The 27,853-nt window shown below is 42.3% G+C and overlaps 2 protein-coding genes across 4 annotated transcripts in view; one reads left to right on the forward strand and one right to left on the reverse strand.

Annotated features, from left to right (window-relative positions):
• The window catches only part of IFT140 (intraflagellar transport 140), a 478,284-nt gene that overhangs the window by 310,106 nt on the left and 140,325 nt on the right, over window positions 1-27,853 (forward strand). The gene's annotated exons all lie outside the window — the stretch shown is intronic.
• The window catches only part of TMEM204 (transmembrane protein 204), a 92,147-nt gene that overhangs the window by 30,480 nt on the left and 33,814 nt on the right, over window positions 1-27,853 (reverse strand). The window contains exon 2 of the mRNA XM_033914599.1: window positions 24,448-24,603. Coding sequence (XP_033770490.1) covers window positions 24,448-24,603 — 156 coding nt within the window. The remainder of the gene's footprint in view (window positions 1-24,447; window positions 24,604-27,853) is intronic.

Here is a 27,853-nt window from a genome sequence, read left to right on the forward strand (position 1 = left end):
CCATGATGCCCAGATCACGAAACTCCTAAACTGCCTCTCGGAATTCAAAAACAGGATGTCTGTCAACAAATCACAACTAAATGCTTCCAAAATGGAACTCCTTTGGATCCACAAAGAACATTGCAACCGTGCCTGTCCCTCGCTACACTGGAGCTCAACTACCATAACTGCAAAAGACCAGGTGCGCAGCCTAGGAATACTCCTTGACTTCAACATATCGCTTTCCAACCATATCTCTCAGGTGGTATCTTCGTCATTTTTACTATCTGCAACAACTTCAGAAAATAAGGAACTGCTTCTGAGACTGACTTCACCAAACTACTCTAGGCTTTAGTCTTCTCCCGAATGGACTACTGCAATGCCCTATTCAGTGTTCTCATGACGAAGAATATACGACGTCTCCAGTGTGTACAAAATGTAGAAATCGGACTTCTAAAAAATCTCTGTGTCTGCGACCCGTCTCCCTGGCTATGTCATCAATTCACTGGTTGCTCATAACCAAATGTTGTATCTTCAAGGGTCTGATACTAGCATTCAAATCCTTGCTTGATAAGACACCGGGCTACATGTTGGCCAAGTCCCTTAACTCCCAGGATGAAATACGCCTCAAAATGCCTCCTGGTCATGCCCTTCAACTGCAAACTGCCAAACGACATTCCTGCTACCACTTTATACTGAGCCACTGGAATCAACTGCACCCCCCCCCCCCCCCTGGAGATCATATTCTTTGAAGGTCTCCTCAACTTTAGGAAAGCAATAAAAACATACCTCTTCACTTGATTTCCCCACTATGACCGATGGATTACTAAGAAATGTATATTGGTATGTGTCGCGTTAGGATAAAAACTTGTATTGAAAAACCTTGCACTGTAATTATGGCAAATTGTACCTATAAACTGTATATTTTATATATTGGTATTAGATTCCTAGTATGCGTCAAGTTAGGATAAAAACTTGTATTGAAAAAAACATGTACTGGAACTATGACAAATTGTAACTTGTTAACTGTATCTTATGTATGTTAACTTGTAACCCATTCTGAGCTCTATGGGGAAAACGGGATAGAAAACAAATTAAATAAATAAATATCCTCCACCCTTCACAATCAGGATTCAGGAAAAATCACTGCACTAAGATGGTGGTCACAGCACTAGTAACATACAGCAAAGAACTACTAAGCAAGGATCACAGCACAATCATAATCCAATATGACCAAGTAGACTTTGATCAAATGTCCAAGATCTTCATTGATTTCGGATTTAGTGGCCTAGTCCTCTCCCGGTTCCAAGGCTCCCTAACTACTCAGCACTATGCTGTACGTAAGGATGGTGTACTTTATGACAGCTGGCACTCTCCCAGTGGGGTCCCACAAGGATCCCATTTTCACTATAAGTGTTCAACCTTCTAATACAATCCTTGGGAGTCAATCTAGATTTTGCATGAATAAAACATTTTACCTATGCAGACAACATAAAGATCATGCAGACAACATAAAGATCATGTGTCCACCATCTCAAACTAAATAAGAACAAAACTAAATTCCTTTGGCTAGGACGCTTAACTGACCTACGCTATACTCCAAGGATTACAGTAGATGACACAGATTTTCCATTGAAACTACAATCCCGAATCTTAGGAGTAGAAATTGATAACCACCTATCCATGAAGAGCCATGTACAATCAATAATAAAACAATCTTTCCTTGGATGAGAAAGCCAAGATCCATCGGAACATATTTTGAAACAGAGGCTTTCTGAATTTTAGTGCAATCCCTAATCCTATCTCGCTGTACAACATCTTCTTCCACTGCTATGTGGTCCAGTTGGCATTCTCTTTAGCTCAATTCAAATGTTTATGACGCTGAACTGTATTGAAGAAGGGCTTTTTCCTGGGAATTCTTACAGGCCTGCTTTCACCAGTGAAATATCTGGCCTGACACCAATACCCCTGTTTTGGCCAATGACTTATTGATATTAATGGCAGTTAATTTCTGATTCTGAAAGCCATTCTCGCTATCCTTCTATTAGTCTGAGGTGTTGTAAGCTTTATCCGGCCCTTTCCAGCCTTGTTTTTGACACTTCTAGTCTCTTCAAAGTGCTTGCAGAGTTTCAGTACCCCAGTCAGTGACACACCTTGACCAATTTTGGCAGCAATCTCTCGGTAACTGTAGCCTTCTTTTCTTAAGGTTATGGCTGTTGCTCTCTTTTTAGGCGATCAGTCAAGTCTCTTCTGCAAAATTTAGCATACAGCTGTAATTTTAGTGTATTTAGACAATGTTTAATTCAATTAAATTGCAATTAATAAAAAATAATAATTCAAATTTTGTCATATTGCACAACGGGCCTTTAGACAACACCCACAAGCTGTGACAACATCAGAGCATCAAAACAAAACACATAAACGACCTACTGTATGCGCTCAAAATCTAAGCAATACATATCAAAAGAAACGCTACCAATTGCTTACCTTTTTGATGTCAAATCACTAAAAGTCATTCCTAACCACAAAATAAGCAAAATTACTACACAAATATTACCAGTAATGTTTATAAACAATCAAAGAATGTTTATAAATATCATACATTACATCTTCCAATTGTATTCAGAGGAGGAGAATCTTGCCTCCTTTGCTTCTCTACAAAGCATGTTTGGGTTACCTGAAATGGATAGGTTTGCCTATTTTCAAATTCGCCATTATGTTCACTCCCTGCCTGATTGCCATTTAACGGAGGTCTGCCAAGAGGCATTATCAGAAATGTTTAATCTTTCTGCTCAACAACTGACTCCATTGAGATTTCACTAGGTGGGATTACGAGACTGTCAACCGGGCACCAATTTTGAGATCTTAGCAGCAACTTGGGCGGAGGATCTCCAATGTACTCTTATGGCTCAACAAGTGCGGCTGAAAAATCTGAGGAAGTTGTCATCTAACATACTGCATTGGGAAATGCAACTTAAGTTTATTCTCCGTCTATATATTCCACCCATGCGAGCGTACTGGATGGGCATAGCGCCACTTCATAATTGTCCTAAATGTGCTCAGGGTCATGCCACACTGGGTCATATGTTCTGGTCCTGCCCACATATCACTCAATTTTGCAGTTGTTTGGGCCAGTACACCACATCTATCTGGGGTAGGCGATGGACGCCAGCTCCAAAAGCACTTTTTGGATTTTACCAAATAGCATCACCTAAGCCTAAAGGATTGTCTGCTTTTGTGGCTCGAGTGATGCTACTAGGCAAAAAGGCCATCTTGTCACATTGGTTATCTAATGAGCCACCAACTTATAGCCAGTGGAGATCATTGATGATAATTCATGCCTCTTTGGAATGTAGGCACTTTACGGACCTTGCCACAGGTCCTGGCCACTGCTTTTGTCTGATTTGGGAACACTTCTGGATGGATCTCACTCCTCACGCCCGGAATCGACTCTTGAATTTGTGACTTTGCTTGTTTGCAACTTAGTATGCTCACGTATTGGTTTTGTGCTGGGAGATAAGGGGATGGTGAGGAGGGGATTACAATGTGTGGATATCAAAGAAAATTGTTATAATCTGTGTGATACGTTTGCGTGCACTTTGAATGTTCAATAAATATATTTAAACATAAATATCATACATTGTAGGATTAAGTAAGTAAATGGAACAACAGTTGAATAAAGTTCTGTAATCTTGAAAAACTTGAAGTATTTCCACAATTTTGGCCACTAGTGTAAATACTAAAATAAACAAGTTTTAAAAACTCACTTCATTTTGGGTTGTCAACAGTAACAAATTCCATAAATGAGACACCCAAGTATCACTTGTAAGAGATTGTTTGCAATTACTATATCAAGTGGACAAGATTGAAATTAATGTTTTTACAGGATTTGAAGATCATTTCAGTCATCTGTTTGAGGGCCGTAATGGAGGACATTGGAGTCCGCATGTTAGAGATCACTGAGCTAGCATCTTCCCCTCTCATCACCTCCTTTGGTCTGCTACTTTCTCTCAAGCCTTCTTTCATGTTTTGCTCCACAGTCATAGTATTGAAAAGTGCCATGCAAAGGAGCCAAGTCCTGCCAACAGGATGTGTGTGTCAGAGAGGACAAAACCCAGCTGAGACTTGCAGTGCATTACAGCAGATGCTCTGCGCCCCATCTCTTTTCTACTTAATGCTGACACTGGAGCAAAGTGGTAAAATAGGTTTGAGGGAAGGTGGAAATAGTGGATTGGAAAGGGGAGGAGAGGAGGGGGAGATGCTGGACTGGAATGGTGAGCATTCCTCCCTCTTCTGGTTCAGCATCTCTGTCTCTTCTTCTTCCCTCTTACAGTCCAGAACTCAACACAATTCTCTCCTCCTCTTCCCCTGGGTGAGGGAGCTGATCTTGGGTATGGCACCACTTGTGTTGGTGTGAGGTTTGGAAGTGGGTTCTATCTAGTAGCCAAAAATTATAATTCTTAAAGCAAAAGAAAAACCTCAGACATGGGTAGAGGTGGGGGGTTTGCTTGGCAGAGAGAGGGAGTGGACATCCTTCCCACTGCCTGGGGAGGAGGTGTCAGGGGGGTTGCTTAGCAGCGACAGAAGGGAGTCGGCATCCCTCCTGCCGATCTTTGATTTGGGGTCTTTTTTTATTTGTGTGTGTGTGTTCTGTGTATGTGCTGATCACTATCACCAGTGATCGGCACATGCATATTTAGCAACCCTCCACGAACCTCATTTGCATGCACGGTTTATAAAGAATGACGCACCTTTTTGAAATCATTACAGTAGCAGCTGTGACAGTGACCCCACTGGGAGAGTGCCAGCTGTCAGAAAGTACCACTTATCTTAGTGGCACCATTATCTTATCTTACACATTATTCAGGTCTGATACAGACCATTTAACTGTTTTCAGGAAAGCTACCTTCATGGCTCAGTCAGCACTATGGCTTTTCTAACTGATTCTCTGAAGAAGTACTAACAAAACGGATCCGTCAGTCAGTTATTGTGCAACAAAGATAAGTGGTTTCTATGAATTTTTTGATTTTCTGATAAGTTTTACAGAGTTAGTCACTGTGCTACTAAGATAAGATATGTGGTTTTCATGAATTTTTTGATACGACAGTTAGTTTCAATGATAAACTTTGAAATTTTTATCTATTTATGATAAAAACTGCTATTTTTGCACGGAATTGCCATTTTGCATAGAAAAACTGCTACTTTGCTATTTTTGCACAGAATTGCCATTTTGCACAGAAAAATTGCTATTTTTGCACAGAATTGCCATTTTGTATAGAACTTTGTATATGACCTCACAATAACTTTATTTATACAAAATCTATTGAAAAAATATTTTTTAATAAGAGATCAATTATAGCACTTAATGAATTATTGCATTCACATGAAAAGGATGGAGGTGGACCAATGATTGAAACCATAATATCAAACAATTTCGCTGTGGCTGTAGTGTTCTTAAAGCCTTCCGAAATCAATTATAACAAACCACACAGAAGCAGAAGGTCAAAACAATTTTCACTTCTTTAGTTAAAGCATTAGCTCTTAACTCATGGACCTCAGTAGTGCCATTCCATGCTATTAAACTTTAAGCATGCAAGACCCCTGATCGTCATTGGTCCCATGTAATTGTAATCATTTTTTATAGTAGTTTTTACTTTCAATTTATAATATATTTAGAAAATAACTTATCTTTTCGCTACGCGGGTGGGGGTACGCACTCCCACCCGCGTAGCGAAAAGATAAGTTATTTTCTAAATATATTATAAATTGAAAGTAAAAACTACTATAAAAAATGATTACAATTACATGGGACCAATGACGATCAGGGGTCTTGCATGCTTAAAGTTTAATAGCATGGAATGGCACTACTGAGGTCCATGAGTTAAGAGCTAATGCTTTAACTAAAGAAGTGAAAATTGTTTTGACCTTCTGCTTCTGTGTGGTTTGTTGAAACCATAATATTGCATTTGTCAATATCCCTCAGCTGTTATGAGACGTAACAATACGGTCTGAGGTTTTGCCTTCTTCCATTTATGATCTATCAGTGCAATTGAATTGACAAAGTTAATTTTTGTTTAATTCCAAGCCATGGAATAGGCTGTAGTGCATCTCCAAGTTTCAAGTTTCCAAGTTTATTAAGTATTTGATTAATCGCTTATTCCACATTCTAAGCGATGTACAAAATATTAAAATATTAAATTACAGTAGTTCAAGGGAAACTTATATACCAATATGAATATAACTCATAAAACAATATGAATTCATATACAATATGAATATAACTCATAAAACAAAACATGACTCAAGAAGAAGGGAATGGGGAAAGAAATACAAGTTTAAAAGATAGTAAAGGAAACATATAAGGGAAGAACAACAATAGGAAGGGGGAAAAATAATAAGTAAAATAGAATTTGAAGCACAGGGCTCAGTAGAGAGCCCTAAACTAATCCAACATTCTAGTTTTATTAGCTGTCAAATGCATCTTTAAAAAGAAAGCATTTTAGCTTGCTCTTAAATCTATCCAAACTTAATTCTTCTCGTATATAAATTGGGAGTAAATTCCACATTTGGGGGGCTGTGACAGAGAAAATAGAGTGTCGTCGTGTATTTATAGATTTAAGAGAAGGAACTGCCAAGAGATGTTGGTCGGTAGATCTAAGTGATCTAGATGGAGTATAAGGAATCAAAACTCTATAAATGAAAGAAGGTGATTTATATAGAAGAGATTTAAAAGTTAATAAACTTAGTTTGTAAGTTATTCGGTGAACAACTGGAAGCCAATGCGCTTCCTTAAGTAATGGAGTCACATGATCAAATTATTTTGCATTCTTTATGAGTTTAATTGAGGCATTTTGTATAATCTGCAGACGACGGATTTCTTTTAAAGCAATTCCTTTGAATAGAGCATTACAATAATCAATTTTTGAAATCACCAGCAAGTGAATCAGTATATTTAGAGATTTAGGGTATAGGAATTTAGAAACAGAACGAATTTTGCCGTACTCTAAAGAATGTAGATCTAACAATACTACTAATATGTTCGTGGAAAGTAAGCTTGCTGTCAAAAATAACCCTGAGGATCTTAATGCTACTGGTTGACTGCAGGATAGAACCTTTAATAGTAATGGGAAACAGAAGTTTATGATCATCTTTCCAAGGGAAAAACATGACATTAGATTTGTTAACGTTCAGGGCTAATCGATTAGTCTCAAGCCATTGGTGAATCTGTTCAAGTTTATTGTTAATAGCTATTGTATCGGAGGAATTATTAGAGTCTAACTGGTATATAAGTTGAATGTCGTCCGCATATGCAAAAACATTGAAGCCAATGGATTGGCAAAGGGTCAGAAGTGGAGCTAGAAAAATGTTAAATAGCAACGGAGAGAGAATAGACCCTTGAGGAATGCCATATGTAACTGTTGCATACCAAGAGCAGGGTGGAGGGGTGACCTTCCCTGAATGCATATCCTAAGGGGGTGCTTCCCATTTCCTTACTGTGCACGGCCCCAAGCTTTCTGTCATATGCACAGGTGTCGCTACGGTTGGCAAATGCCACCCCCAAGAAATGGCTTGTCACACCAGTTTCAATGATCAAGGTCTGAAACACTTCCCTCTCTCTCCCACATGGTCTGGTATCTCTCACCTCCATCACCTCCTAGATCCTGTGGGCTGCCAGCAGCACCAGAAAGGTAAATAAGTTGCTTCGGCCAGCCCAAGAGGTATTTCCTCTCTCGTATCCTGCCTATGCAGACACAGGAAGTTGTGTCTCATGAGGCGGAACACAACAGAGGGTACGCTTCTGGGGCCAACTGAAGCAGATTGTTTTCATTGCTGACGCTGCCAGTGGTCCACAAGAATGTTGGAGGATTGTGGTTGGGGAGGGAGCTGGATAGGGATGGGATGGGATGCTAGACCACAGGAGACAGGGATGGGGTGTGATGGGATGCCAGACCACAGGAGGCAGGTGATAAGGAATGTAGAGAAATGCATTTCCAGACCATGAGAAGGGCAAAAAAGGAGAGAGGCCAAAATGCAGGGAAGAGGGTAGTGTGATAGAAAGGACAGATGAGGGGCTAAGGACTAGAGGGGAACCCCCAGAGGGAAGGAGGGAAAATTGGAGTACCAGGGGGAAGGGAGAGATGCTGGCCCTTGGGTGGGGGTGTGAGTGTGAGAGGTTCAGGGTGCAGATGAAAAGGAAGAGATGGGAAGAAGCTGTATATGGATAGGGACGCAGGGCAGAGAATAATGGCAAATATTGGATGGAATGAAGAGAAGATGAGGAAAACAGAAACCAGAGACAGCAAAGGTTAAAAAAAAAGCGTTTTCTTGCTTTAGAATAAAGTAGTATGGTAGCTATGTATGATGAGATAAGAGTCACTATCACCCCAATCGCCTCTGTGAGAAAGATGCATGGAGAAGCCCTATGCTAAAACTCTTCCCAGCAGGCCAAGTGAAGCAAGCTAATTTGCATGTTGAGTCAAGTTGCAACAGGTCTTGCCCCAAGAGAAATAGCTTGCAGACAAGACCCGGAGCCCAAAAAGACAAGTGAGAGAGAGTTCCTGGCCACAGTAACTTCTAAGAGCTACCCTTGGAGGGATGCATGCTGGCACTCTCCTAAGCCCCAGTAAGCCCAAACCCAAATTGACCGGTGACCAGTGGGTCTACGTGGTCTAAGGTAGTAGGAAACCCAAATTGACCGGTGACCAGTGGTTCGCAGGGACCAAGATATCAGGAGACCCAAATTGACCGGTGACTTGAGGGTCCGCGGGGACCAAGGTACCAGGAAGCCCAAGTAATAGGTGGTGACTGGAAGATACCTGAATTAACAGGTGACCCGAGGATCTGTGGGGGCAGGGACCAAGGTACCAAGAGAACCAAGTGACTGAGTAACCGGTGGTGATTGGAAGAGATCAGTGGTGACCAGTAGTGATTGGAAGAGACCAGAGAAAGACCAGAGATGCCAGAGTGACCACTCAGCAACCTCTTCCAACAACAAGGAAGTGACCGCTCAACATTGTGTTAATAAATGTTTATAAATAGAAAATAAAAATAAGGTGTTCTTTTTATTAGACTAATTTTAACACATCTTGGACTAACTTTTGGTGGTAGCAGTGCAAAAAGTGAGGTAGACAAAGAAGAACCTAAAAAAGTTATTTTGGAGTAGTATCTTTTACTTCAAAAACATGTGCTTGGAAAGAGTATGCAGACTCGACAGCTGTATTTTGGAAAAACAATGCCTGTGTCAGGCAAATAAGAACATCAAACAAACATAAAATTTTTAATATAATTTATTTTTATGTTTGATGTTCTGATTTGTCATTTTTTTCAAATTGACCTCTGCTTCTTTATACTGTATTTACATTTTGCACAGTACTAGGCAGCAAACATTACTTTTTCTGTTTTTGTGGTGTTGTATGCAAAATCTGGCTTCTTGATAGTTCAGTTTAATTTTTGTCTGCTTATTTCTATTTTTAGTTTGTGGTTACTTATTCTATACTGGGCAAGAGTATATCTTCGTTCTATATATGAAAAAGTAATAGATTTCTTTTAGCATTGACTGCAGGATTGATCTGTACTGATCTGACTTGTTTAGTTTTACAATGGATATATTGATTTTGTAGTGCTCACTGCATTGTTTAAGATGTTGCCTTTTCCTAGGTATATATACCCTTGTTGTGCGACTCATGGATTATTACTGAAAATTATTTTTTCATATAGAGGAAAGGGTGTTAAAAAAATGATTGGCCCCAGGTGTCGAATAGGTGGAATGCCCTTCCATTAGATCTTCGATTAGAGAACTCTTTTGAAAAATTTAAAACTAAACTTAAGACTTTTCTTTTCAAAGACGCCTATACTCTTTAATCCCAGCTCTCGCATATAATTCCCTTATACTTCTTGAAGTCCCCTGGAAAACCAAAACGCTGAATTGCCTTGGAAAACCAAAACATTTCTTTTGAAAGTGAATCCCCGTCCTTATGTATCTCCTTTCTCCATTTATCTCCTTTTTTTTTCACTTCAATGTATTTATAAATTTACCTTTCCCCTCTTCCCTTTTGTTTCATGTTCGTCAGTGTGAACCTGTCCAGTATTTTTAACATTTGATAAGATATTTCTTTTCATTTGACTTTTTTTATTTCTTTTAATCCCATTTTATTGTACACCATTTAGACACGTGTTTGATAAATGATATATCAAAAATAAAGAAACTTGAAACTAGGGGCTCCTTTTACTAAGCTGCGATAGCAGTTTTAGCGCGCACTTAGCGCGTGTTGAATTGCTGCGCACACTAGATGCTAACGCCAGCATTGAACTGGCGTTAGTTCTAGCCATGTAGCGCAGGTTTAGCACGTGCGGCAATTCAGCGCGCACTAAAAACACTATCACAGCTTAGTAAAAGGAGCCCTAAGTTAGGTATGCCACTGTCTAATTTTTCACAACTTTGAATCTTCTGTATTTATCCCATGCCTTCATGAATTCCATTACCAATTTTGCGTCAGATTCTGTGCTGCTATATTAAATTCCACGATATGCTTAATATTTCTTGGAGAACAGATATTCACTCTTAGATACTTTCATTTTATCATCATACTGACTTACTTCCTGTAAGAGCTGAACATATCCCTCTTGAAGTCAACAGCTTAGATATCATTCATTGCTCTGTCCTTGGAAGGCTGCCAGACCTTTTTTCCAACATCTTTTGAATATTACCATTTTTGACAGCGATTGTCCACTCTTTTTTCTATAGTATTAATTATTTCTACGTAAGGCTGTTTTGTCCCCTCCCCTTTGTCTCCTGCTCCCCTCTCTTTTCAACCCAGGATTTCAAGGCTCAGTTTGCATAACAGGTAATAACAGGCATTTCCTTCTCCTGTGTCGGGATATCCTGGCGCCTTTCAGTCTCTCTTTGCCTGTGTTTAAAACTGACTCCAGTACAGGAAAAAAAAATAGTCTATAATTAGCAGCCTGTAGAGAAGAATGGCACTGTGCTGTCCACTGAGCTGTTTGTCAATGAAATTAGCACATCTGAATAGAGCTTCAATGAGTTTGCTCTCTGTATACAAACCTAGGTATGCAGAACTTGGAGGTTACTTAGATATGAATGAGAGGACAGGGATGGGAATAGAATGTTGAGATACAAACTACATAAATAATAGCCTAAGAGGTGCCTGTGTTCATTTGGAGAGTTATCGTCAAAAGCATTTCAATTGCTTTATGGGCAAAAATGATCTGTTACAAAATTGCCTGCCTGGTTTGCAAATAAAACTTACACACATACAGCTTGTATATATACAACATATAACCCCCTCTTCTACAGAGCTGCGCAGCAACAGCCCCGAAGCCCTTTAAATCTCTATGGGCTTCGGGGCCGTTACCACGCGGCAGTTGCTAGCACGGCTTTGTAGAAGAGGGGGATAGTATGTCAATTTTAGAGGTAGATTTTTAATTTTTCAACCTTTATAAACTACTAGTGACCAAATTATGCAGTTTTGCATGCTGAATCTAAATCTATCTTCAGAAATTGCTTAAAGTGACTCTTACCAATATCAAATCACAGTTGAAATATGTAGAAATTAAGTAATATTTATTTGAATATACAAATAATCTGAACTATATCTGTAGCTACATAATTGTCTTTAAAATGTTATTTATGCAGTTAATTTAATGTTATTTAACAAAAGCCAGCAAAGAGGCCATATCTTGTTATCTTTCGGCTCATGAGCTCCCTGCTGATCATCTGACCCCTAATATAATGTTCCCTCTTCTCCTGTTATTACACATAACCAACAGCTTCAGTTGTAATTTTTACACACCAGTCTATGGACTGGGGGGAGTAATGGCCAGTCTGAAACCACCAGAAATGCCTTGATCTCTGCTGTTGTCATGGTATAGGTAAGAGAAGGCTCAGAAACTCGGTTCTCCAGTCAAGTAATTAGGTGAGTGTAGTTGCCTCAGTGTTGATAGATATTGTTTTCCTGCGTCTTAGCTTGCTCTCTCGAAGCTGAATCTCAATCTCCTTCATCTGCTAGCCACTGACACAAATTCCTGGAGCCTTCACACCAACTTTTTTCCCCTGTTTAATCTGCATTCATTTCAAATCAGCTGTATCTATCTCACTCTACTTGGGTCATCTGACTTGAAACATGTATTTCTGGAAAGCTCCTTGGTAAATCTGCTAGCCACTAAAACAAATTCCTGGAGTTTTCACACCAACTTTTTCCCTGTTTAATGTACATTCATTTCAAATCAGCTGTATTTCTCTCTCTATCTTGAAATATGTATTTCTGAAAAGTATATACTGACTTCTAGGACACCTTTAGAGATAGTTTTCACAGCTACATCATGCTCACAGACCAGAAGCCTATGCCCTCCCACCCTGCCCCTCATCCTACCCATCCCTAGGATCACATTACATTTATACACCCACAACAACAATTTAATTAAGGCTTCCACTACCGGTCCTTACCAAACAACCTCCTCACCACCTTAACCACTGCACACACCTGAAAATAACTAAACCAACAAAGATACTTCATAATAACGTATTCTTGTATAATCCCACTTTATTCCGGGACCAGTGGGTTATTTCCGTCTACCCGCCAGAACTTTGTAGGAAACCTCAAATTTCAGAGACTGGGGGTACAGGGACAGTGATGAGGGAAGAGGGGGACTCTTACCTCATCACTTCCCTGTATCCTCAGTCTTTCTTCCTACAAGCCAGACTGTAGGAGCTTGTTTTTTCTGCTCATGTTTTATTTTGTGTAATTTTAGTTTTCACCCTCATGCTGTGGAAGTTCCCAACAGAGACAGCTCCGACTGTGGGAGATTGCAGGCCTTTGTGAAATTCTGCCTCTGGAGGGTTCCCTGCTTCTCAATAAGCCCTTTGGACAGCCTGCACATCAGATTGGGGCGCAGGGACCATTCCATTGGAGGCTAGCTGACCCAAGGTCCGTCAGATAGTGGATCGAGTGTAGGCTATATGGCTCCTTGGAGGCACGCATGTCTGATGGTGGCGGAGGTGACCGGCCTTGAATGTCAGGCCAGTGGGGCAATCAGAAGATTCAAAGTTCAGCCCCCATGCCTAAAATCCTAAAATTGCTGTTTTTGAGAGTTCTCTTTGGTTTTTCTGGGCTATGTTTAGTCAAAAAAGGCCTTCAGTGGCTATCTTGGATTTTTCCAGATTTGATTTTAAAGTTCTTTTTATATACTTGCCAGCTTCATTTTTGAAAGAAAAACACATAGATGATCTCTCCAGGGCAAGATGTCTTGGATTCATGCCTCATATGCGGTGGATGGCTGTCCGATGTGCAGCCATATTCCACATGCGCTGCAGCCTGCGAGGGGTGAGAAGCTTGCCCAGATTCAGTGCCTTCAACCTCCCTGGAGGGTCTTCTAGCACCTTCTGTCCTGGCTTCTGCAAAAATGGTGTTAAGGGCCCCTGGGGAGTGAACAGGTAATATTATGGTGAAACACAAGCGCATCACGGGGGATAAATCTGGTAAATCCTCCAAAAGGTCTCCAACTGGAGCGCATGGGCTGGCTCCCGCCGCAGAGGGTGGTTTTTCCCCAGATTTTGTTTATATGCTTTATGAGGCATAATTGGAGAAAAAAGTCTTTGCCTGTCTCCCTTGTGGTCTAGGGTCTTTTCTCTTGCATCCCCAAGGAGGTGCTAGCAGGTATGCAGATAGTGCCAGCTGTGGCAAATCCTGGCAGTTCTCCAGGATCCAGATCACTGCGGAGCCCCTGATATGGGGGAGGATCCCACTGAGTGCAGATTTTTCAAGCACGCACTTATTGTGGATTTGATCTCTGAATCTCTACAGGCATTAAAGCTGCAATCTGAGTTGCGTGTCACTGCAGAATGTTCCCTCATGAGTGACCGAAGGCCACAATCTGCCTCTTTTCCTGATCATTCTGGCCTCGTTTGGTTTCTTACGGACATTGAAAAGACTTCTGAAGAACCCTTATGCTATGCTTGCGCCATGGCGTGACTTTATTCTCTGGTTAATGCCTTTAATAAGCGCACTTCTCTCCCCAGTGTGGATTTTGTTCTTAAGCGTATGTTTGATTTGGCAGCCACTGATGTTCATGCGGTGTCAGCCTCTTCATGGCTCAGCATGCCATTCCAAGCTGTGGTGCTTTGTGACTTGGATTTTATAATCTCAGGAGTGGATTATATGGCTGATGCCTTGTATGACTTTTTGAAAGTCTTTGCTAAGCTTTCCGCCTATTCTGTTTTGCTCTGGTTCAGCCCTGGCTACGGGAAGGTCTCCTCTTTGTCTTTCCTCTGTGGTCCATGATAGAGTGTCTGTTGAGGCAGATAGATGCCCGCGGAGGTCTGGTGATCCTGGTTACACCTTACTGGCCAAGGCAGCCATGGTACGCTGACTTGGTTCGACTCCAGCAGGATCAGGGACTCTGGCTACCTTGTCATTCTTACCTCCTCATGCAGGGTCCAATTTCGATGCAAGATCTGGACCGCTTTGGTCTTACGGCATGGCTCTTAAGTGCGTGACCTTAACTAGCCAGGAATATTCTTTGGCTGTGATTGCCACGTTGCTTCACAGCAAAAGGAAGTCTACAGTGGCGGCCTAAGTGAAGGCTTGGAGGTGTTACCAAGCCTGAGACAGAATTCCTGTTACATGAATTCCTCGGGACCTGGAGTTTCTGCAGGATGGCCTGAAGAAGTACCTAGTGGTAGCTCCACTCTGGGTGCAGATTGCCGGTCTTTTGTGTGGGGCTCTTCTTCTCTAAGGGGATCATTGGCAGCTCATCCGGATATGGCTCGTTTTTTAAGGGGCGTTCTGCGACTTAGGCCTCCATTGTGCTTTCCCTGTCTGACCTGGAATCTTAATCCAGTTCTCCGCTCTCTAGCTTGTCCACCATATGATCCTCTGGAGTAGGCATCCTTGATGGATCTCATAAGTAAGACTGTCTTCCTGGTGGCTATTACCTCAACCCATAGGATTTTCAGAGGTTCAGACTCTCTTCTGCCAGTATCCTTTTCTGCATATTATGGATTCCTCTGTGATGCTGTGTACTGTTTCTTCCTTCCTACCGAAAGTGGTTTCCGCTTTCCATGTGAATCAAGAAGTCCAGCTTCCTGCTTTTGCTTCCTCTGGTTTGAGAGAACAGGACCGGGTGTTGTGGTCCTTGGATGTGCACAGGATTTTGTTGCAGTATCTGAAGGTCACCAATGAATTTTCCCTCTCTGACCACCTGTTTGTTTTGGCAGGTCCTGCCCGAAAAAGTAGGCATGCTTCTAAGGCCACTATTTCCAGGTAGATCCATATGGCCATTTCCGCGGCTTACGTGGCAGCCGGAAAGAAGCCTCCCTTCATGGTGCGGGCTAATTCTAGCAGAGGTGTTTCATACTCTTGGGCAGAGTCATCGGTTGTTTCTCTGGATGATATTTCAGAGCTGGTCCTCTTTGCATACATTCACCAAGTTTTACAGGATCAATGTGGCTGCCCAGCAGGATGCAGCTTATGGTGCCTTTGTTATGGCAGCAGGTCATCAGTCCCACCCTAACTTTTCAGGACTGCTCTGTTATGTTCCACTGGTTCCGAAATAAAGTGAGATTGTACAAGAACAAAAGATTAAGTTCTTACCTTTGCTAATCTTCTTTCTTGTAAACCAACACTTTATTCCGGGAACCCACCTTGCTGATTCGCCTATCATCTGCTTTTATAAGTACTGGTAAGCTGGATTTCTGTTTTCTAACCAGCCTTTATAAGAATGCTATCAGAATGGGTTTAGCCCTTCATTTGGGGGCGGGATCCTTAGTTCAAGTGCCCCCCTTCTGACTGTGCAGGCTGTGTCTCCCTATAGCACTGTTTGTTGTTCAGGTTTCTAATGTTTCATAACCCGTTCTCTTGTTTTCCATTGTTTTTCATTTTTGATATGAGCAGAATTGACTTACTTGCCGGGGAGTTTCCTCATTTCCCTCTCGTTACAATCTTCTACAGATGTTCCTGGCTGCTTTAAGATTGACTGAGGGTACAGGGACAGTGATGAGGTACGAGAGGGAGGGTTTTAAGTCTCTGAAATTTGTGGCTTCCTACAAAGTCCTGGTGGGTAGACAGAAATAACCCACTGGTCCCGGGATAAAGTGTGGATTTACAAAAAAGAAGATTAGCAAAGGTAAGGACCTAATCTTTTGAAAGTAAGAGCTCAGACCACAGCACTGCCTCCGTGATTCCATTTATTCATTCACTCCAACCATCTACCACTGAAATAAATAATACAAACTCAAACATGACCTTACCCAAACACACAAATTAACTTTGAAGTAAGAACATAAGAAGTTGCCTCCACTGGGTCAGACCAGAGGTCCATTGCGCCCAGCGGTCCGCTCCCGCGGCAGCCCATCAGGTCTATGACCTGTGAAGTAGTTCCTGACCATTTTTATAACCTACCTCTACTTCTATCTGTACCCCTCAATCCCCTTAACCTTTAGGAACCTATCTAAACCTTCCTTGAACCCCTGTACTGTGTTCTGGCCTATCACAACCTCCGGAAGCGCGTTCCATGTGTCCACCACCCTCTGGGTAAAAAAAAACTTCCTAGCATTTGTTTTAAACTTGTCCCCTTTCAGTTTCTCTGAGTGACCCCTAGTACCTGTGGTTCCCCACAGTCTGAAGAATCTGTTCCTGTCTACCTTCTCTATGCCCTTCAGGATCTTGAAGATTTCTATCATGTCTCCTCTAAGTCTCCGCTTTTCCAGGGAGAACAGCCCCAGCATTTTCAATCTATCAGCGTATGAAAAGTTTTTCATACCTTTTATCAGTTTAATCGCTCTTCTCTGGACCCCCTCAAGTACTGCCATGTCCTTCTTGAGGTGCAGCGACCATTACTGGACACAGTATTCCAGATGTGGGCGCACCATTGCACGATACAGCGGCATGATGACTTCCTTCGTCCTGGTTGTGATACCCTTTTTAATGATACCCAACATTCTGTTCGCTTTTTTTGATGCTGTCGCACACTGTGCCGATGCTTTCAATGTTGAGTCCACCATCACCCCCAGATCTCTTTCAAGGTTGCTCACCCCTAGCAATGATCCTCCCATTTTGTAGCTGAACATCGGGTTCTTTTTCCCTACATGCATGACCTTGCATTTCTCTATGTTAAAACTCATTTGCCACTTTTTTGCCCATTCTTCCAGTCTCGTTAGGTCCCTTTGCAGGTCTTCACAGTCTTCCGTGTTTCTAACCCTGCTGCAGAGTTTGGTGTCATCAGCAAATTTAATAACCTCACATTTCGTCTCTGTATCCAGGTCGTTGATAAATATATTGAACAGGAGCGGTCCCAGCACCGACCCCTGCGGAACTCCGCTCGTGACCCATTGCCAGTCTGAGTAATAGCCCTTTACTCCAACCCTCTGTTTCCTGCCTGATCCATTGGTGGACATCCCCTTGCACCCCGTGGCTCCACAGCTTCTTAAGTAGCCGTTCGTGAGGTACCTTGTCGAAGGCTTTTTGGAAGTCAAGGTAAAGGTAAAGTCAAGGTAAAGTCAAGTAGGCTGAAAAGGAACTGTCCGTTGTACACAGTTATCACCAGTCATACCATATCAGATAGCTGGGATAGCCTTAAGAGTGTTATAACAGAGATACAGACCAAGGCTCTGTAACCCAAGCCTAGCCACGGTTATTCATAATTACACTGCCTTCATAATACCAATGCCACAATCTCTGCTCTTCTATTTTGTGCCAATTACTCTTCTTGCCTGCATGTATTCCTCCATCCCAGTCATCACAGGCCAGCAAAGCTATGGTGACCTGAGTCACCTTCCCCACAACAAATCCTTAGCACACAGACCCCACTACCTTAGGCCTATCCCCATCACCCTCCCTCACCCACACCCAATAACTTCAAAATTGCACTGGCAATTACAGTGTCCGTAAACAACAAAGACATTATACTAAATGATCTCCTCACAGACAATAACTGGCACATCTTCCTAATTACCAAAATCTGTCTTAAAGACAATGACAGAGCTACCTTGGGTATGTTTTGCCCACTAGAGTACCAAGCAATAGCTTGCTCTTGTCCAATACTAGAGGTGGAGGTGTAGCTGGCATCATTAAGTCCAGCCTCAACTCAAGACTAATAGATGCCATCCCACTAGACACACTAGAGTGCTTTACCTTCTCAGTGGGCCACAACAGAGACATAACCTTCACTTTGATATACAGAGCACTGCTCTCTCCAGTGGCCATCTTAGATAATCTACTATCTGTCCTTAGCAAACTGGTTATCACATACAACTGAGTCATCATACTTGGAGACGTAACTTCACAAACTACCCAAACGAGACCGGATCCCCAGCAGACTTTATCACTTCACTATCAGACCTAGGCTTCCAGTAAATGGTCCCTTCACTGACTCATTCTGCAGGCCACATCCTAGACCTAATGTTTATTCAAAAAGATACTCTGATCACCACAGGATCTCCTGGCTGCACCACCAAACCAGTACCCTGGTCTGATCACCATTTGATCACATTCAACCATACCTACACAACGAATCAACCATCAACCAGGAAGTAAACTCAACATAATAAGATATACAGCAACAACACTATCAACTTACAGGATCTCTCCACAAGCCTTTCCAACCTAGTGGGAACATTAAAACCCAATTCCAAATCTGTTGACAAAGCTGCCATGGACTGGCACACTGAGCTAAAAATCCTATACATAGGGCTAGCACCAGTCAAAGAGATAAAATTCTATCACCGCAAATAAGGAAATCAGAAAGGAAATGGTATAAACCCAGGCTTAACAGTGGCATTTCCAAATCGAAGGAACTGCATGAAGAATATAAAAAGCCACCCTAGAGGCTAAAAAGATATACTACTCCCAATCACTATTAAAGACACCCAATAGATCAAAAATCCTTTCTAAACTAACAAAAAAGATACAACGTTGCAAGGAGACAACTAATGCCTTAACACCGAACTCAACAGAGAAACACTCTAGACCACTGTACTTCAACTGCCGGTCCGCAGAAAATTCCTGCCGGTCCACATAGGACCGTCGAGATCAACATCTCCAATTTCCTGCCGGTCCGTGCAGGACCGGTAAGATCGACGAGCTGTAGTCATGGGGAGCCTCCGACAGCGTGCGTTCTCTCCTCCCAGCGACTCTCCTTACTTATCAGCGCAGCGATTCAGGAAGGCAGCCTTGGGGCTTTTGCTGAGTCACGGCCGCCTCTGATGATGCAACTTCCGCTTTCCTCAGAGGCGGTGCGACCCAACAAAGGACCTGAGGCTGCCTTCCTGAATCGCTGCACTGACTAGCTGCACTGACTAGCACTAAAAGCGAACATGCGACATGGAAAGCTATGTACGTCAACGCCCACAGTTTGGGCAACAAGATCCTAGAATTAGAGACTGAAATGAGGAACGCTGACCTGGATGTGGTGGTGATATCTGAGACCTGGCTCACGGACTCCCACGGGTGGGACATGGTCATACCAGGCTACAATTTACTTCGCCGGGACAGGGAGGGCAAAATGGGAGGAGGTGTAGCACTATATACTAAAGATGACATTAAAGTCACCAGAATTGCAGATGTCAGGTACACAGGGGAATCCCTTTGGGTAAATTTGGCCAGGGGGAGAGACAAATGCCTGTATCTTGGCGTAATATACAGACCCCCAAGTCAACAGGAGAACCTGGATATGGAATTGATCGGAGACATAGAGAATATCACCTTGCGTGGGGATACAGTACTGTTAGGTGACTTCAATATGCCTGGTGTGGATTGGAACACACTTTCCTCTGCATCCAGTAGCAGCAGGAGGCTATTGAACTCTATAAAGGGAGCAAGACTGAAACAACTGGTACTGGAGCCAACAAGGAAGCAGGCAATACTGGACCTGTTACTTACAAATGGCGAAAGTGTCACAGAGGTCTCAATGGGCGAAGCGTTGGCCTCCAGTGACCACAATATGGTATGGTTCAATCTCAAAAAGGGGTTCGCCAAAGTTAACACATTGACCAAGGTCCTAAGCTTCAAGGACGCCAACTTCGAGGACATGGGGGAATTCATCCATCAAGCGCTACAAAACCAAGCGGTAACAGATAACGTACAAGAAATGTGGTCAACTCTGAAAGGTACCATACAGGAGGCAACCAACCGATATATAAAATCAGTAAGTAAACGGCGAAGGAACAATAGGCCACAGTGGTTCTCTGTGGAGATCTCGGGCCTCATAAAAGAAAAGAAAAGAGCGTTCATTTCTTACAAACAATCAGGGAATCAGGACTCGAGAAAAGACTACCTAGTCAAGGCAAGAGCCGTCAAAATAGCAGTTAGAGAGGCCAAATTCCGAAACGAGGAGACGTTAGCAAAGAACATCAAGAAGGGCGATAAATCCTTCTTCAGGTATATTAGCGACAGAAATAGAAACACAGGCGGGATAGTACGCCTTAGGAAACCAGACGGGAACTATGTAGAAGCGGACTCGGAAAAGGCTAAACTTTTAAACGAATACTTCTGCTCGGTCTTCACACGCGAGGAGCTGGGATCTGGCCCTCTGCTACAGACAAGGGATTGTTCAGTAGACCCGTTTAGTAGCTTCGAGTTTACGCCAGGCAGTGTCTACTGTGAGCTGTCTAAACTCAAGGTTAACAAAGCGATGGGGCCAGACAACCTACACCCCAGGGTGCTCAGGGAGTTAAGTGATGTCTTGGCAGAACCACTATCCGCGCTCTTCAATCTCTCCCTTAGTACGGGTATAGTCCCGTTGGACTGGAAAACGGCTAACGTCATTCCACTCCATAAAAAAGGTTGCAAAATGGAGGCTGCAAACTATAGACCGGTGAGTCTCACATCAATAGTGAGCAAGCTGATGGAAACTCTAATCAAACGTCAATTGGATACGATCATGAACGAGGAGAATCTACGGGATCCCCGTCAACATGGATTTACTATGGGGAGATCCTGCCAATCCAACCTGATCAGCTTCTTTGACTGGGTGACGAGAAAGCTGGATGTTGGGGAGCCCCTGGACATCGTATACTTAGACTTCAGCAAAGCTTTCGATAGCGTACCACACCGCAGGCTGTTGAACAAAATGAGTTCTATAGGATTGGGTGTCACTTTGACAAAATGGGTTGAGAACTGGCTTGGAGGCAGGCTTCAGCGGGTGGTGGTGAATGGCACCCCCTCTGAAATGACAGAGGTGATCAGTGGAGTGCCGCAGGGATCGGTCTTGGGCCCGATCCTGTTCAATATCTTTATAAGAGACTTAGCAGAAGGGCTTCGAGGTAAAATAACGTTATTCGCAGATGACGCCAAACTATGCAATGTAGTAGAAAGGAGTGCAACGGTCAAAAACTCAATATCCGACAATATGACGCACGACCTACTCCTATTGGAGCGCTGGTCTAGGATCTGGCAACTAGGTTTCAATGCCAAAAAATGCAAGGTCATGCACCTTGGCAGCCAAAACCCATGCAGAAGTTACACCCTTAATGGCGAGATCCTAGCAAGGACTGTAGCAGAACGGGACTTAGGGGTGATCATCAGTGAAGACATGAAGACTGCCAATCAAGTGGAGCAGGCTTCATCTAAGGCTAGGCAAATCATAGGGTGTATACGTAAGGGTTTCGTCAATCATAAGCCTGAAGTCATTATGCCATTGTATAGATCCATAGTGAGACCCCTTCTGGAATACTGTGTACAATTCTGGAGGCCTCATTACCGCAAAGATGTCCTGAGACTGGAGTCGGTCCAGCGAATGGCCACCCGGATGGTCTCAGGACTCAAGGACCTCCCGTACGAGGAACGGCTGGATAAGTTGCGGCTATACTCACTCGAGGAACGCAGAGAGAGGGGAGACATGATCGAGACGTTCAAATATCTCATGGGCCGCATCAAGGTGGAAGAAGATATCTTCTTTTTCAAAGGTCCCACGGCTACAAGAGGGCATTCGTGGAAAATCAGGGGAGGGAAGCTGCACGGTGACACCAGAAAATACTTTTTCACCGAGAGAGTGGTAGATCACTGGAATGGTCTTCCACTTCAGGTGATTGAGGCCAGCAGCGTGACCGATTTTAAGACAAAATGGGATCGTCACGTGGGTTCTCTTCACAGAGAAAGGTAGGGGTGGGTCATTAAGGTGGGCAGACTGGATGGGCCGTGGATGTTTCTAAGGAGAGTTGCTGGGAGGGGAGAAAGCCACTGTTAGAGGCTGGGAAGCTGCAGGGCATGGCAAAAAAAAAAATGGACAGCTGCTATTGGACCTGGAGAGGGAGAAGGAGAGATGCTGCTGGGTGGGGAGGAGGGAAAGGAGTCTGGAAAGCTGCTGGGCAAGGGGGAAAAAAGGGACAGCTGCTACTGGACCTGAAGAGGGAGAAGGAGATATGCTGCTGGGAGGGGAGGAGGGAAAGGAGTCTGGGAAGCTGCTGGGCAAGGGGGGAAAAGGGACAGCTGCTACTGGACCTGAAGAGGGAGAAGGAGAGATGCTGCTGGGAAGGGAGGAGGGAAAGGAGTCTGGGAAGCTGCTGGGCAAGGGGGAAAAAAAGGACAACTGCTACTGGACCTGAAGAGGGAGAAGGAGAGATGCTGCTGGGAGGGGAGGAGGGAAAGGAGTCTGGGAAGCTGCTGGGCAAGGGAAAAAAAGGGACAGCTGCTACTGGACCTGGAGGGAAGGAGAAGGAGAGATACTGCTGGGAGGGGAGGAAAGGAAGAGAGTTACTGCTGGATAGGAGGAGGAGGGAAGGGAGAAGGAAAAAAGGAAGGAAACAGCTGGCAGGGAGATTAGAGGAGGGGAAGGGGAGAGACGGGCATGATAAAGTAGAGAGATTGATGATGGGAAGGGATCAGCAGAAAAATAAGCAGAGAGGGACAATGATGGTAGATCTGGTGTAGGAGAGATAAAAATGAAGAGAGCAGTGAAGCTGGAATGAATCATATAAAAAGGAGAGAGGGGGCGCAGGCTGGATGGAAAGGAGATAGGGGCATAGAAAGAAGACAGATACCATATGGAAGGGGGAGAGGACAGACAGTGGATGGAAGGAGCAGATGCTGGATTGAAGAGACAGAGAAGGCAGACGCTGGAAGAAAGAAAGTGAAAAGAAGATGAAAGCAGAAACCAGAGACAACAAAAGGTAGAAAAAAATAATTTTATTTCTATTTTGTGATTAGAATATATCAGATTTGAAATATATATCTTGCTAGAGCTGGTGTTAAACATAACTGGGGACTGCAGTGCTTCTTTAGTTTCCAGCTGGCTTAGGATGCTCTCTGACCAGGGGGCAGTTGCCCTAGTTGCATTCCCCTAACACTATTCCTGTCATGTGTGACTGCAGTATTCTGTTAGCATAATATTTCTGTGTAGCATTCTGTAATAATTTGGCTTGTTCAGTTTTCTTGATAGTAGAGGGGATATATGTGAAGGGGAAGGGAGACAGGGGTTTTGTTGATCCTTGCTCTGTATTATTTGTATTTATAAAATGACAATTGTACAGAATATTGTTTCTTTTTATACTTTAATAAAATACATTCAATATAAAATCATAACTGAGACTTGTTTGGATGGGATCAGATGATTTCCGGGGACCGAGCTCACGGAGATGGGGCGGAAACAGGGTTTTAAAATTTTAGTCCTAGTAGTTTGCCGGTCCATGGGTGTAAAAAGGTTGAAAAACACTGCTCTAGACTACTTCGCTGATAAAGCAGACAAAATATGAACTCAGCTTGACTTCACTGCGCTACAGACATCATCCCCCCACAACTCTGACAAGATAATTAAAACTACAACTGGGAACTAAACTTACTTTGAAACTGTCTCCCATGATGACATCACCAAGATACTAAACACTATTTGCCCTTCTGGCTCCAATTCTTTTTCTTATGTGACAGATATTTTGCATGTATAACTCACGCAAAATATATGTGCCATTTTTTTTTTAAATGAAAAAAAAAACAACAGCGGCCAAACTTGTCGGGTGTTTTGGATCACTAAAACCCTTGCTTTTATGCATAGCCAAGCAAAGTTAGTGCATTAATCGCTTGACTAGTTTGCAATGGGGTTTTAGCTAATTTGCATTGCCAGATAGGAAAATGGGTGATCGAGGGAAAAAACACGCAGTGAGCCATTTTGGGCGTTGGGTCGGCAAATGCGATCGTCGCTAAAGCTGTCAAAACAGGAATGGCAGGAACTGATACCTGTACCCACTGTATCATTTCCTTTACCATAATCTCCCCAACCCTCAGATGTCCTGTCTGTCAAATTAGATTGTTAGCTCTTCTGAGCAAGGAATGTCTTTTGTATGTTAAATGTACAGCACTGCATATGCCCTGCAGTGCTTTAGAAATGATAAATAGCAATCGCTGGCTTTAGTGCATCTGGACCTAAATGATGGTAATTTTTATCAGGCCTGCTGTTTTTTCCCCTTTTAATAACCCCTTAATCTTGTATTTACTGTACTATGGTGAAAGAAGTACCTGTACTTACTGGCCAGTTGGAATACTGCAGCAATAGCTTCTTCCCACCACTGGGAATCCTGGGAGATTATAGGCAATTCCACCAGTCCCATCAGAAAAATGAGCTGTCCAGCAGTTAGGGCCACAGTAGCGATCAGGTTACAGGCACGCATCATGTCAAACTGTACTGGAGAGAAGGAAATGCAGAAAGGTCTACAGATCGGATGTGACCCAGCTCAGACATTTAAATGTGCCATAATGTACAGAACTTTTGAATATTATGCACCTGTTTCACAGTATGCTTTCTTAATGATCCATATCAATTACTTTAACCTCATACTAGCACACTTTCAATCTGTCTGACTACTGATCTCACTCTGGCTCATTTCTTCTCCGCTAAATAATAGAGAATTCATAGGTCTTATTTTCAGGATGGTCTCTCTTATATCAAGTTATTAAAATTAGAATGCAACTGTTACTTTTTTCCTGATTGAAGAGAAGTTGCATGCTTTATAGACATTCTATGAAGGATGCAGCTTTATTTTACCAGCTTCTCATATTCATATTACTACATCTTTAAATAGTAAATCAACAAAATTCCTTCCTCTGCTGACAGAGGCATAAATACGCCACTGGGTAGATTGCCAGGCTTAAGTTTTATACTCCTGCTTCATTCACAGGTATATAAATATACTAAAAGACAATATAATAGCCTTTTTATTAAAAAGAGGGTCTTTATGGCAACTTTGAGGTTTTGGAGTACTTCAGCCTGCCATTTCAAGTTATTACTGAAAATGCCATTTGCAGACAGAACATCCTATTTGCATAGCTCAGTACTCAAAATTACATGCATCAATTTCTTCCTTGTCTAAACAGGTACCGGTAAATGTCCTAATTCTAGCTTTTTTCTTTATATATTCAATTTGTATACCATTTCTCCATAAATAGCTCAAAGCAGCAAGGCCTAAAACAACAGTTTCTATAGTTGCAATGTTTCACAGTTCCAGGAGAGAGATTTTGAGCCATTCCGGAATTTTTGACAACCCTACCCATGTATATTATGGGAAAGTGTCTCTTGAAACTAAGAAACTTAACAGTTCTGTATTACATCTACCACTGTGTCAGCAGAACTTGTTATCAGTGCTCAAATACAGTACTTGTGATTATGGGTCTCATTTTGTAAAGAACATAAAGATTAGAATTGAGACACAGGCCCTTACCCTTTTTTAATTGGAATTTTTGCTAATATTTACAAACAGTAAAGGAACATAAAGAAGTATAAAAGGAGAAAGTATAAAATTTCTGTTTCTAAATAAATTTATGCCAGTCCATATCAAGGAGAACAACCCATACATTCAAACAGAGGAGAATATGACATCCTGAAAATAATAATATAATACTGAAATTGCAAGTTAATCAATCTAATTAGAACCTATATTACATTCCTCAGTAGCTAGTATATATCATTTTCCCACTCTATCTTTAACCACAGATTTATTAACCAAAGAAGAGGCTGGGCTGGCTGCAGGGCAGTGTTTGGGAATTGCTGCCACCACAAACTTGAAAAAAGTAAAAAAAAAAAAAAAAAAAAAGGTTAGACTTGGAGAAGAGGAGAGATGCCAGATAGCAGCAGCCACTGAGGTGGGTTGACCAAATGAAAAAAATTCCAGTATTCTGTACCAGCACATACTGGAATAAAAAAAGCCCTTGATGCAGTACCCCAGTCATTCCAAAAAGTTCGCTACTATGCATGCACTGTATTTTAGAAAAGGCTCTGTGGTTTCCTTGTAAGTGCCTAGATTTATTAACCTGTGGTTAAAGATAGGGTGGGCTGTTCCTTGTGAGTCTAGGCAAGTCACTTAATCCTCCATTGTCCCAGGTACAAAATAAGTACCTGTGTATATATAAATTGCTTTGAATGTGCTTGTGAAACTACAAAAAGGTGATGTACAAGTCCCAATCTCTTTTCCCTTTCCCTTTATTAACTAAAAACCTTCCTTTTGGGTAGGATCAAAGAAAATATAATGGTGGTTCTCAAAATCAATGATTTTTCTACATTTTTTGGATCTGTCCTTCCAATATTACTTATTAGAAATTTCTTTAAATCAGAATGACGATTGGTTTTAATCTGATGTAATGATATTTTTTCTTGTATGTAAGTCATGGAATAAATTTTTGTTATGTTTCTTTATATGTAATAATATTGGAAATTGAATAAAAAAATATTTAACTAGGCACTTACAAGGAAATCACAGAGCCTTTTCTAAAATATAGTACCTTGTGCATGCATAGAAGTGAACATAAGAACATAAGAATTTGCCGCTGCTGGGATCTTTTTTGAATGATTAGGGTACTACATCAAGGGCTTTTTTTTATTTCAGTATGTGCTGGTACAGAATACTGATATATTTTTTACTTGGTTAACCCCCCTCAGTGGCCACAGTCTGGCATCTTCCCCCTTCCCCAAGTCTAACCTTCTTTTTTTAACTTTTTTTCAAAAGTTTGTGGTGGTAGCAATTCCCAAACTCTGCCCTGCTGCCAACCCGGCCTCTTCTTTCTACCATGGTCTGCCTTTAAGGAAACAGGAAGTTACGTCAGAGAGGTAGGCCACAGTAGAAAGAAGAAGCCAGGGAAGCATCCGGGCAGTGTTTGAGAATCAATGCCACTGCTAACTTTTGTAAAAGCCAAAAGAAAGGTTAGACTCGGGGGAAAATAGTTGAGGATGGAAGGAGGGAGATGCCAGACTGTGGCTGGGGGTGGGAGATAGGGGAGTGGAGAGGGAGAGAGAAAGTGAGTGAGGAGAATAGGAGGCAGGAGGGAGAGATGTTGAACTCTATGGGGGGTTAGAAAGAAGGAAGGGAGAGATGGGGATGGGATAATGGAAGAAGAAGAGATGAGATGTCAGATTAGGACAGGGCAGAGGGGTGAGATAGTCTTGGAGGGGAGAGGGAGAGAGGGTGTGGATACTGTGGGAGCAGATCCATAGATAGTGACTCTGCTCCTAAGGCTACCCTCCATGAATACCAGTACCTTTTTCCTACAGAAAAAGCACTAGCTATATCCATCACAAATTACCCCTCAGGGAAAGTGAAGGCATCTGCTCAGAGTTGGCACTTATGGGTGCAAATATATTTGCTGGTACCAGCCATCAGGAACAACTATTTTGTAAATACCCACATTGAGAAAAAGAACAGCATGAGTCCAACAACTTCCAAATAGAGATGTCATCACTTCCACATATGATTTCCCCATTTTACAAACCTACACATGTACCGTAAGTGCTGACAATTAAGTTGTGAGACTACAGTGTTAACTTGGTTTAATTTTGAAGATGGACATAAACTACATGTGATTAAGCAGAACAAGTCTCTTAATCCCTTGTATATAGCCTTGGTCACAAACAAGCCCTTATCATATGTAGTTTAAACAAAGTAATG

The sequence above is a fragment of the Geotrypetes seraphini genome, chromosome 11, assembly GCF_902459505.1.
Source record: "Geotrypetes seraphini chromosome 11, aGeoSer1.1, whole genome shotgun sequence".
NCBI classification, from domain to species: domain Eukaryota; kingdom Metazoa; phylum Chordata; class Amphibia; order Gymnophiona; family Dermophiidae; genus Geotrypetes; species Geotrypetes seraphini.